The sequence below is a fragment of the Lactuca sativa genome, chromosome 6 (genome assembly GCF_002870075.4).
Source record: "Lactuca sativa cultivar Salinas chromosome 6, Lsat_Salinas_v11, whole genome shotgun sequence".
Classification (NCBI taxonomy): Eukaryota; Viridiplantae; Streptophyta; class Magnoliopsida; order Asterales; family Asteraceae; genus Lactuca; species Lactuca sativa.
The window spans coordinates 78269743-78282734 of record NC_056628.2 but is presented as its reverse complement, the minus strand read 5'-3'; the positions used below and the strand labels follow the sequence as shown (position 1 = coordinate 78282734).

At 33.6% G+C, this 12992-nt stretch overlaps 1 protein-coding gene across 1 annotated transcript; it reads left to right on the top strand.

Moving 5' to 3' along the window:
- Positions 1 to 1952: 1952 nt before the first annotated feature.
- LOC111903355 (receptor-like protein EIX1) lies at positions 1953 to 4862 on the top strand. Its single transcript, XM_023899133.1, has one exon. It carries the CDS (start codon positions 1953 to 1955, stop codon positions 4860 to 4862), a length of 2910 nt encoding a protein of 969 aa, XP_023754901.1.
- Positions 4863 to 12992: the final 8130 nt, after the last annotated feature.

The following is a 12992-nucleotide window of genomic DNA, read 5'->3' as shown; positions in this document are numbered from 1 at the left end:
AAACTTGTTAGCAACGGTAAAGTTGGTTGGTTCAAGGGGAGGAGATGTGGAGGTGGAGGTGGTGTAGGCAGCGGGGTTGTATCGATCTGGTTGTTTAGGATTAGGGCGAAGGTTGGATGGCCGAGGCCGAGGAGCTGGTGGTGGAGGTGGTAAGTTGGTATTAGTTGGTGAAGGAGATTGAGATAATGATGGTGGAGATTGTGGTGATGATGGTGGAGACTGTGGAGGTCGGGTTGGGTCAGATGGAAAACTAGGTGGTGGTTCGGGAAAATTAGAGATGTAAGGAGAGGTAGAAGGTAGTGGAGGTATTGGTGAAGGCTGATAAGGAAAGACGTGTTCATTGAAGCGAACATGCCTAGCAATGTAGATCCGATCAGTGGAGGGATCAAGACAACGATAACCATGGTGAGCAGGGCTGTAGCCAAGAAAAACACAAGGAGTAGACCGGAATTCAATTTTATGATGATTGTACGGACGAAGAAAAGGAAAAGATTGACAGCCAAAAACTCGTAAGAAGAAGTAATCAGGTTTACGTTTGAAGACATGTTCAAAAGGGGTTTTGTTGGATGAGACACGAGAAGGGAGGCGATTTATGAGGTATACAGCTGTTTCAAAAGCAAAGTTCCAAAAACGTTGAGGAAGACTGGAATGAGCCAACAGAGAGAGTCCAGTTTCCACAACGTGACGATGACGACGTTCAACAAAGCCATTTTGCTCACTGGTGTGAGGACAAGACCGCCGATGAATGATGCCAAGGCTGCGACAGAGATTGGTGAGAGGGCGAAATTCACCCCCCCAGTCAGATTGAATACATTTTAGTTTAGTGTTGAATTGACGTTCAGTCATGGTGATAAAGTTTGTGAGAATGGGGTGAACATCCGATTTTTGAGTTAAAGGATAAATCCACATATAACGAGTATAATGATCAACACACAAAAGAAAATAACGATGACCATCAAAGGATGGTTCAGGAGAGGGACCCCAAACATCACAATAAACAAGATCTAAAATATTAGTGCTATGAAAGGTAGAATCAGGTAAAGATAGTTTTGATGATTTTCCACATTGACAAGAAGAACATAAATTATTTGATAATTTGTCCGAAACAGGTAAGGAACAATGAGAAACAATAGAACGAAAAACTTCAGGGCTCACGATTACCTGATTGCTGTTGATTGGCAGGAACAGAGACTGTAATTGCAGTCTGAATTTTAGGGTTGCCGCTCCAACTGGGATTAGGGTTAGAGGAAAGTACTCTCTGATACCATAACAGAAATAAGAAATTGATAACGTGATTTTTATTATTAATTTGGACAATATTACAACCAAATATAAAGAAAAGAATAATTACACTTTGATACCCTAAAGAGTAATAATATTAACAATCTGATTCTAAACTACCAACTTAGTTTAATAAGGAAGTGTTTTTTAGCACTTTATTTCATTGGTGAATATGTTGTTTTCGAGGGTGAATGTTAATTATTTGTTTTTAACAAATATACCAAAACTTATATGTTTTTAGGCCTTACAATTAAACATCCATAGCGATATAAAAAACAATTTTTTTTAACAATGTATTCATTGATGAATGGTGTTGAATTTTCATTATTTAGTGTTTTATTTTATTAAAAAAATGAGAATTTATTATTTTTTAGACTTAAAAAATGTTTCCATATTGAGGAAAAAAAAGGTAAAAAAAAAAAAAGAATTTTGTTCCTACCATTCTCAAGAGAAATATTTTATGCATTGTAATTTCACTATGATGGATAATATTTTATCTTATTTCCTAAATAAATGACCCCAAGATAGGTGTGCAGTTTGAGGCCATCCACTTGAATCCTTCATTTTCACAGTTGGCAGCACTATATAAAGCTGCATGGGGCATCTTCAAATTTTCATCAATACAAACAAAAAACATCACCAATTAAGATTTGCATTTACAATTTTACATCATGCATCCTTGTGTTTTTTTAATATTCTCACTTCTCTTGTTTTGTCTTGAGACTACAACTGCCAACCAATTGGCAGCAGTGGGAGGAGGAGATGATAAGTGTTTTGAGAAGGAGAAAAATGCTCTCCTTCATTTCAAATCTCTCCTTCAAGACCCTTCTGATCATCTCTCTATGTGGACATCTGAACAAGACAACTGCTGTCAATGGAGTGGAGTGACGTGCAACAACCAAACAGGTCATGTCACAGAGCTTGATCTGATGTCCTTTGGTCTTGTAGGTGAGATTAGCCATGCATTGGTTAACTTAACCTACTTGAATTATCTTGATCTTTCTGAAAATTCATTTCATGGAACCATTCCCAGGTCCATTGGTTCCTTGACCCAATTAAGGTACCTTAGACTTTCTTACAACTCTCTTTATGGAACCATTCCTAGGTCCATCGGTTCCTTGACAGAATTAAAATACCTTGACCTGATGTCCTGTGGTCTTGTAGGTGAGATTAGCCATTCATTGGTTAATTTAACCTACTTGAATCATCTTAATCTTTACTCCAATTCTTTTCATGGAACCATTCCCACCTTCATTGGTTCATTGACTCGATTAAGGTACCTTGACCTTGGCGGCAATAATCTTAATGGAACCATTCCCAGGTCCATTGGTTCCTTGACTGAATTAATAGAGCTTGACCTTTCTTTTAACTCTCTTTATGGAACCATTCCTCCAGAGTTCGGAAACCTCACCAACTTGCAATACCTTTACCTTTCATATGTTGGAATGTGTAGACTTGAGAACCTGGAGTGGTTGTCTCCTCTATCTCATTTGGAGGTACTTGAAATGGATGGGATTTCACTGGCCAAAACAAATCATTGGGTAGATGTTATTCTGAGTCTCCCGAAACTCTCGCGTTTAAGTTTATCAGGATGTGAGCTGTCACAGGTCATGTATCCATATTCTTCTTCATTTCTCAACTCTTCTTCTTCCTCATCTATTGAATTCCTTTATCTTGGAAACAACAGTCTCACCTCATCCATGTATCGTTGGTTGTTCCCATTGACCAGCAATAAGCTTTGTCGTCTTGATCTCTCTGGCAACATGTTAGATGGGATACCCAAATATCTTGGTAACCTCTGTAGTTTGAAATATTTGTACTTCTTTAACACCTCTGCCGCTGTCAAATTTCCTGATTTTCTCAACAACTTGTCTGGATGCACATCACTTTCATTACAACGGTTGTCTGCTTCAGGAAGCCAATTTACAGGGTCATTGCCTGATGACATCCAAAAGTTCACATCCCTAACACATCTGTCCCTCTCTGAGAATCAGTTAAAAGGAACTATAAGTAAGAAACTGTGGGAACTGCCCAACCTTAAATATCTTGATCTTTCCGAAAACTCACTCCATGGATTTCCTTCCTCAGATTACATGTCAAACCGTTCTCATATAGAATCTATTCGACTAAGCTCTTGCAAACTAGGGCCTCTCTTCCCCAAATGGATTCAAAATTTGAAAAATCTTACCAGTATTGATATTGCAAATTCTAGCATTTCAGATACAATTCCTCTCGAGTTTTGGGACACATGGCCTTCCCAGTTAACATTCTTGAACCTTTCTTTCAACAAAATAAGTGGGAAAGTACCAGATCTGTCATCAAATTTTGACAACAAGTCAGTGATAGATTTAAGCTCCAACCGCTTTGATGGTCCAATAACTAATGTCTCATCCACTGTGGCATTACTAAATCTTTCCAGAAACAAATTCTCTGGAGGAATCTCCTTCTTATGCAAAGTTTTCCATGGCTTTTTAGTTATTCTTGACCTCTCTCATAACTTTCTAAGCGGACAACTTCCAGATTGTTTGTGGCATTTCAAAGAACTACAAGTTCTTAATTTAGAACACAATAATCTTTCTGGAAGGCTTCCTGCCTCTCTTGGATCTATGATTAAGCTAGAGGCATTGGATTTATACAAGAATGATTTCTCCGAAGAATTTCCTTTGTCTGTTAAGAATTGCACGAGCTTAAAGTCATTGAATTTGGGGGCCAACAAGTTTTCTGGTAATTTGCCTGTTTGGATCGGGGAAAGCTTATCTGGGTTGTATGTTCTTATGTTAAGATCAAACAACTTCTCTGGAAGCATCCCTTTACAATTATGTCAATTAGCAAGTCTTCAAATTCTAGACTTGTCGGTGAACCATTTCCATGGAAGAATCCCCTCATGTTTGAGTAATCTTACGATCATGGTGCAACAAGGATTCTCTCAACTACAGAATTTAGATCCTGACGATATATTAATAAGATATTCTTATAATGTTGACCATGTGATGATCCAGTGGCAAGGAACTGAACGTGAATTCATCAGAAGTAATATGAAGTTGTTGAGGAGCATCGACCTCTCAAGCAACAACTTAACAGGGGAAATCCCGTATCAGATTACCAATCTTGATGAACTTATTGCACTCAACTTATCAAAGAACGCTCTACTTGGAAAGATTCCATGGAAAATGGGTCAGATGAAAAACCTTTTAATTTTGGATTTATCTAGAAACAAGTTTTCAGGGGAAATACCATCAAGCATGTCTCAAATGACCTTATTGAGTTACCTAGACGTGTCATGTAATAACTTGTCAGGGAGAATCCCATCCAGCACACAACTTCAGACCTTTGGCCCTTCAAGATATGAAGGAAACTTAGGGCTTTGTGGACCTTCCCTTACCGAACAATGTCATGGAAATGAAGAATCAGGAATACAACTCATCAATGGTGAAAGTGAGGGTGATGGTGAAGGTGTAGACGAACTTGATGTATGGTTCTATATTGGTGGGGCAATTGGTTTCATTGTTGGATTTTGGATAGCATGTGGTGCTTTGCTTCTCAACCGTCGTGGAAGATATGCTTTTTTTTATGTTTCTTGATAGCTTCAAAGATTGGGTTTATGTGAAGGTTGTGGTGTTCATTGCTAATTTACAAAAAAGACGAACATAGATAGTCATGTAAAACCATGTTTCATTTTTGTATTTGGCATGGGTTTTTAAGTCCCAGTTATCAATAAATTATCACCAACACCACGGGTGGCCATTTTCCAGTGTTGTGTGAAATAAGGCATCATGAAAAGTTTATATTTTCTATTTATATTTAAGAAAAATGGGAGCACAACAGAAGACTGATATGTAGTTGGGCAGAATTAAAACAAATGATCTTGAATCATGAAAAGTTTACATTTTCCAGTGTAGTTGGGCAGAATTAAAACAAATGATCTTGAATCAATTTCGATAAACAATAAGAAAAATGAAACAGTGAGGTCAGAAGAAAAATGAAGAATTAGAAATTAAGATCAAACACATGAACCATATAACAATATTTATTCTCAGCAATCAAATTCTTGAATCAATGTTCATTTCTTTCAGATATTTCATCGAACACTTGGAAGGATGACCGACCTTTTGAAGATAATTCTTTGTTTTCATTCAAATGTAACCGACTAGAGATATAAACCTGCAACGGAATTCAAGAATAAAAGGAAAGAAATAGAGAAATTGGGCTAGAAAACAATGTAGATGAAGTCATGGATAGTTTCTAATCCGAAATCAAGTGCATCAGAAGATCTTGCTGCCGAAAAAAGGTGCTAGCCAAAAAAAGAAAAAAAAAAGTCGACCAAAAGCATTGTGGGTGAAGAAGATGGGAAGCTAGTTGATTCAGCCATTCAGGGGATGGGGTGGCTAATTTAGTTAAAAAAAAAAAATTCATGCTCAAGGTACAAGTCATTAAGCCTAATAATCTTTATATTAACTAGGAGAAGCCCATGCTCCGCATAGGTGAATAAGGTTTTGACTTTAATTGAGTTTTGAATTGGCAAAATGGATAAAACACAAAGAAATGTGACCAAAGTTAACGGAGTTGGAAAATTGGTGGCCAAGTATAAAAGAAAAAAACAAAAGGGGCAGTTTTGGAAAAAGCTATAAAAATGTGGCAAAACCCAAAAACTAATAACATCTTAGGCAAAAATATAAATATTATAAAAGTTTGTGGCCAAAGTCAGAAACTTAGAAGTTTACTTTTCCTTCAATCTCACGGGATATATATATCTATATATAACCCGTGGATCCACGGTTCAAAAATTAAATTAACTTTGGTACTTGAAAAACATAATTATTACTATGTTAATAAATAAGAAATTGTTTTAAGATACATGGGACATTATGCATGTGCTTTTTCATTCACAAGATTTTTATTTATAATTTTGAAGCTTGGCCTCCACAATATTAACATATAAGAGGTTTATATAATAGGTATTCACAAATACCACTTATATGGTCGTGTTAAAATTTTATAGTTAAATTTTAAGTCTCTAAAATCATTATTAGACATTAAAATAATATATGAAAAAGAAACAAATAAAGGCTTAATTAATATGGGATAGAACTTAAAATTTTGTAAGAGAGATGCATAAAAAATAATATTTAACTAAATAGCAGTGTACATAAATTAAACGATCCTTGTAGGAAAATAATTAATCAAACAGAGGTCTTAAATGATCCCTGTAAAAAAGTAATGTTTAAAGAGACAAAAAAAAATCAAAGAATGATTCAATATTTGACATAAAAATAAAAGTACATTGCTATTTTGTTAAAATTAACTTTTGATGGAGTTAAGATTATATCAAGTTTTGAAATTTACTATTTTCTAAATATTTACTTTTGTTTCTAATATAGCATCTACCTTTGAGTTTTTGAAAAATTAGTTTCATGAATGGGAAATTTAGAACTTTATGTAGTAAAAAGTGCAAGACAGATAACATTAAAAGAGAACACATAAATTTTCAAGTCTTTTTGTATTCCAATCCACACACAATACTATGGTAGGTCTTAATACCATTAAATAAAGCAATATGTGATAAAGTACTAAGCTCTAACCAAATAATCTTCAAAGTATATTGTTGTAATAAGGAAATGAAAGTACATTGCCATAATAAGAGGACAATAGAAGATACATTGCTAGTTTATGCATTTTACTGGGGAAAAAACAACCCAGGATGCTTTCTCAACATGACACGTGGCAAAAGAGGTGATAGTAGGATGTTATATTGTACAAATCAAGCACAATTTTAGAAAAATAAATTTAAATTCCATTTTTGAATAATAGAAACCAAACAAACAGACATATCCAGTATAAATATGAAAAAAAGATTAAGTAAAAAAGAAAAACTTATTTTCACTTTAGTAACTATTTAGGAATAACTAATTACCCCATTACCAAACTCTCAACCAAAAATGTGTCTAAAAGAGTGATTAATCAATGATTTAGAAAATGACCGTAAGGATAGTTCCATTTCCTGTCTTCTGTCTCCTGTTTGTGTTAGTATCCCAATTGCTATCATAAAAGAAGATTTACCATGTCCAAAAGGTTTAACCAATTTTTAGGACAAATACACGGTTCAACCGTAACTAAAGACTAAAAATACAAGCCTAGTACCTGTAATTCCTTAGATAAGATGAAAAAAAGCTCCTTTTGCAGCTCCACCCTGTTTTCAAGTCGTCTAGTTTATGTTGCTTTCTCTTACTTTCTTAATGGTACACTCCATCGCGCCTTTAAACAAAACCAACTTTATCCATTTATCTCAAATGATAATAACAAAACAGAAGATGAAACTTGGATGCCAAAAAATTTAGTAGAAAAAAAAAATCCCATCTGACCAGAGCATGTTGAATAAAATGATGATTATCAACCTTTGGGCAATATTATTTTGATTTTAAGATTGAAAAGAGGAAACCGTGGAGGTAAAACCATGGGATGTAAAAAAATGAAGTTTGTTTATATACAACAGTAAAAAAGGTTTGATTTCTTCACTTTTAGAAGAAAAAAAAAGCTTTTCACCAAACCAATTAAAACCACCTGTCCAATTAACACAAAATCTTTGTTAATTAATCAAAAAAGTAATTTGAATAAAAAACAAAGCTCATGTATAACATATCATTATGCATACCAACTTTGGAAGTATCTGCATGTTACATTACTTATAAGAAATCACATTAGCAAAAAAAAAATCATGCTCAAGATTGCTGAACCTGAATAGTAACTGGAAATTATAAAGCTCACCATTAATAGAAGCAAAAAAAAAAAAAATTGAAATCAAAACACAAAGTGAAATTGAAACCCATTCATTAAAAAACAAACAACATATCCACAAAACATGTATGGCATAAGCATTTTCCCCTCATCGATGTTGTGTAACTAAGTAAAATTTTGAAAAATTCAAACCCGATGCTTACCGGAGGGGATTAGGGTTCACAGTCGGAGCGCATATAAGCATGATTCTTGGCAGTTTCGTGAAAGCATAAGGCTTGACTTTGGGAATCTTGCCTCGGATGTCCAAGTATGCAGGTAAGTGCAACCGGAACCCAAAACGACGAATCTTGGCTCGTGCGTTTTCTTGGTGGGAAGGCCGGTTACCGGAGGAACAACCTAATCACCGACGATGGAAAAGTGGTATATCTGTTGTTGCAGTTGTTGCAGGGAGAATACATGGCGGAGGCGGAAGTATAATTGCTTTCTTCTAGAACTGACTGTTGGCGAGAGAGAAGGATGTAGGAGAGAGCTGTGTATTCCAGAGCTTAATCGACGCATCACATAGGGAATAGCAAACGGTGAGATGCATTAGTGGAATGCATAATACAAATATAAAAATTAAGAGAGGAATTAGGATTCGTGATTTATTGGGATAACAACTAAGTTTTAAATTAAGATCCCTAATTTTTTGGGATAACATCCGCTAACAAAGGAAGGAAGATGAGCGGTAAAACAAATTTTGGGTAATGACACGTGGCAAAATGAAGTCTAAAAAAATGAAAAGTGGCACATAAGAGAGGTTTTTATTAAACATGGATATATATATATATATATATACACACACACACACACACTAGTAGTGTACCCGCGCAAAGCAGCGGGGCACGTAGGTTCTTTCGGTGATATGTTTCCTTTACAAAAATATTATGTTCCAAAAGAAATTACATGTTGAAGACAATATAATCAAACTATGGTGTTATTTGTTACATGATACATCAAATAACCAATAAAAAGAAACCAGTCAAAATAGCACAAAATATTAATCGTGCAATACTTCTTTGTACACCACATTTGCTGTATAAACCCCATCACCTTTTGAAATTTCGTTAGGCTTCATTAATACTTTTGTATTGCAACGTGAAACCCCTCTGGACAATGCAACATAAAGTTGTCCATGCGAGAATACCGGGTCTGGAAGATAAATACCTGCATTTGGAATTGTTTGTCCCTGAGCTTTATTGATTGTCATTGCAAACCACAATCGAATAGGAAACTATTTCCTCTTTAGCTTGAATGGGAACATGTCATCATCAGATGGACATAAAGGAATCTTAGGCAAAAATATCATTTTTCCAGCATGTTGACCAACAACTATTTCTACATCAATAACATTTTGCTGAAAGCTTCTGCATATCAATCGGGTGCCATTACACAACCCATTTGTTGGGTCAATATTCCGTAACAGTATTATCGGGCATCCAACTTTTAATAGAAGGTAATGCGGAGGTAAACCACTAACACTGATTTATTTGTTTTGTTGCAACTAATACTAATTTTGACATAGAAAAACAGCCAACATGTCGAACTTGAGTAACAATAAGCAGGAATGTGATCAAACCAAGCTTCAACTTTGTATGCATGAGAAGCAGGAAAAAGATTAGAAAAGAGAATGGGCACTGCTAAACTGGAATTGGGATGAGGTTGTTGATATCCTAAGTTCTGAAGATGAAAAGTTGGATGATGAAGCTGTGAAAATTTTTGACACATCAGATTCAACAAAACCAAAAACATTGTCACCACCACCGAAGAGACCCCGTGTCAAAGTTCAAAGCCCAAACAGATGTTATAGGCTCCGTGATGAAGAAGATGATGAATTTCATGTTGATGTCGGGTAAGATCATTTGTCCTTTGTTTTACAAAGGACCAAAAAACACTGTTTTTTTTTTTTTTTTTTTTTTTTTTTTTTTTTTTCTGTTTCTCACTGTATGTGTAGTTATTTAATTGTTTGATTTAAACTTATTAATGCCTTCAATTTTATTTTTTTCAGGCTTGGTTTGCATACTGTTGCATCTGAAAACCAACCATCTCAGGGTGATGAAGATCCGGTTGTTAACACCTAAGTTATTTTAGTAGATTTGTTTTATAATGCTGGAATTTTTATGGTTTTGTCTTTTCTTGGATTGTTTCAAATAAGTTTGATGTTTTATGGTGTTGAATTTATGGAATTTTAATATGTTTTTATTTTGGCTTATATTAAATTAAGATTGTTGTTTTCATTAATCTGCAATCATTTTTACTAACTTAACATATACATTTCACGTACGTAACTTCATTTTTTCTATATAAATGCCTAAAATAATTGTTAATTTAGTCAAGTAATGATACAACTTTCATAAATGTACAGGACAAGTACTCTTGATTCTTCTGCAATTGACTAAGGGTAGAAGACATATAAAACTGTAAATAAAAACCTTTAATAATATGAAAATGAACAAATTTTAAGTTGCAGATAGAAACATATGCAAGTTATTAAAATTTGTAAGTGTGTGAATTTGTTATATATAGAACATGTGAAAGTAGAACTTGATGTGAAGGCAAATAAAAAAACACGAATCGTGTTGATTGGACCAAAAAGAATGTAATAGTTTTGATATTAGATCAAAAATCAAAACTCCAAAACTAATTATAAGCGACTCACCATGCTAATTGCTCTATTCTTTTTAGTTAAACTATTGTCTATATACGCTAGTAAAACTATTGACCTCCAAAATTTGTCTTCATGAGGCATTTGTAGAAGAAGCTAGACAAAATTACAAAGAGATAAATAAATTAGAAAATCACAACAGATCCTATAACAAAAAACACTTGAAAAGAAGAAAAAAAGAAAAGGAATCCACCATGTGACAGCATATATGCAGCAGACGTGAAATCTACAACCACCAGCTTATAACAATGCATTCTCAAAATATCACTAAAAATAACAACTTGGATTTGATTTGTTTTAAAAGTCAGGTTAAAACCACCATTCATTCAGGGGAATTACACCATCTTCTATTTGAAAAAAAGAAATAGACCAAGGGCATAATGGTGAATAAATCAACTTTCACAATGCAGCAAAGCACCAATGCACAAGACCTAACCAACAAGCCGCCACTTTTATTTCTAACACCAGGCCACAGTTAAAACTCATCAACCAGTTACTATGCAGGTACACCAGGGGCAAATATGTAAATTGTCCAACATCAACATTATGTGTTTGTCATTCGGAAACATTTATATTGTTATCGGTGGGTTTTGTAACAACGAATAGTTGTAACCATCGCAATACATATGTTGTTTCTTGTTTAGACAAAAATATTTTTGGTTTCAAAATATAAGTATGTTTAGGGATGAACCAGAACAACTCTGTAACCCAGTTCCGACACTAAAACCGATAACTTTGGTTACTGTTCCGGTACCTAAAGTTTGGAAACGATTGGGACCGTTCTAATTTTTAGCTTTATAGAATCGTTAACAATTACAATGCCAATGCTACTTGATATTTAAATTCAATTTTAAAAAGTAATATATTTTGGTTAGATCATGAATTATCTAATACTTTTGAGAAATCTCAATAAAATACACGATGATCAATCCTAATTCTAATAAATAAGTAGAACTCGGCCACGTGGCATTCTCCCAGCCCCCCAAAATAGAGTTTTCCCGCTCATTTTTTCTTCTATATTTACGTAAATGCCATTGAATCCGAAAATTGAATAAAAGTTCAAATTGATGCAATATATCAGGAAATTTTAGCTGTCAACTGCATTCAAAATATTCATGCATTAATTTTAAATGAATAAAGATTATGGAAATAATTTGAAAAAATATGTTAATGAATAATCAGATTCGAAAATCACGATTAAATTTGAAAGTTTGTTTATTTTGATTGCAAATTCAATATATTGCAATCATTAAATCCCTAAAAATCTGCAGTATTTTTCAGCAAACGTAGATATCATTTATACGGTTATTTTGTTTTTACCATTCTGCTCCATAACAATTTTGCTCCATAGAAACCACAGCAAACGTATTCTTCTTCATTCTTTGTTATTCTGCAACGCTTCAAGAATTAAATATCAGGTTAGTGTATTCAAAATCAGAATTACCAATATTTCTATTTCCTCCATGTTCTTAATTTATCTGTATCTATCACGTTCTCATTGTATGATTTCTATTCTTCTTCTTTTTTGTAATTCTTCTTAATCGTCTACTTCTTCTACCTTTTCAGTTTAAAAGACGAAAAACTAATGAACATTACAAGTTCATTTTCTTTAAAAAAAATTAAAAATAGTCTTTTTCAGATGTGCACAGTAACTTTTTTTTATGGTATGAAATTTTAAAATTTGTTTGTTTTTATCTAAATACAATCTCAAAAAAATTTAGAATTTTAAAATTTATGAGTACATTAAGTCAGTTGTTATTGTCATGTGTTGATTTTTAATTTTTCTGTTTTACTCATTGTTATGTTATCTGTTAGTGTTAGTATGTTGCAGGGGCATTTTCGGTATAATTGTCGTTTTCATGTTTATTATATATTTGTGTTCCATCTTATTATAAGTTAGTTTCCAATTGTTTTTTATTTTTTTATAATGTATTTTAACTTAAAAAAAAACACAAAACCTAATATTCATGAATCTAAATTAAACATTACAGGTTGAAATGTCATGACAATTTCGGTATAACTGAAAAAAGCATAACTACACTTCAAAGCTACTCTTCTTCATATACAGATGACTTTAAGGGCAATTTTCCATTAAAAACAATCTGTGAGATCACCGAACCAATTAAGGTATATTGCATTATTTTATATGTTTTACATTTTATTTTTGCATAATTTATTTTAATAATTTTTACATTTGATATGATACAGGAAATGAAGTTTTTATTAGTTGCTTCCATTGTTAATATAAGGCAGAATCTACCATGGTATTATGAAG

Excerpts from the sequence above, each read along its gene's own strand:
- LOC111903355 (XM_023899133.1), top strand. The coding sequence starts at position 1,953 with ATGCATCCTTGTGTTTTTTTAATATTCTCACTTCTCTTGTTTTGTCTT.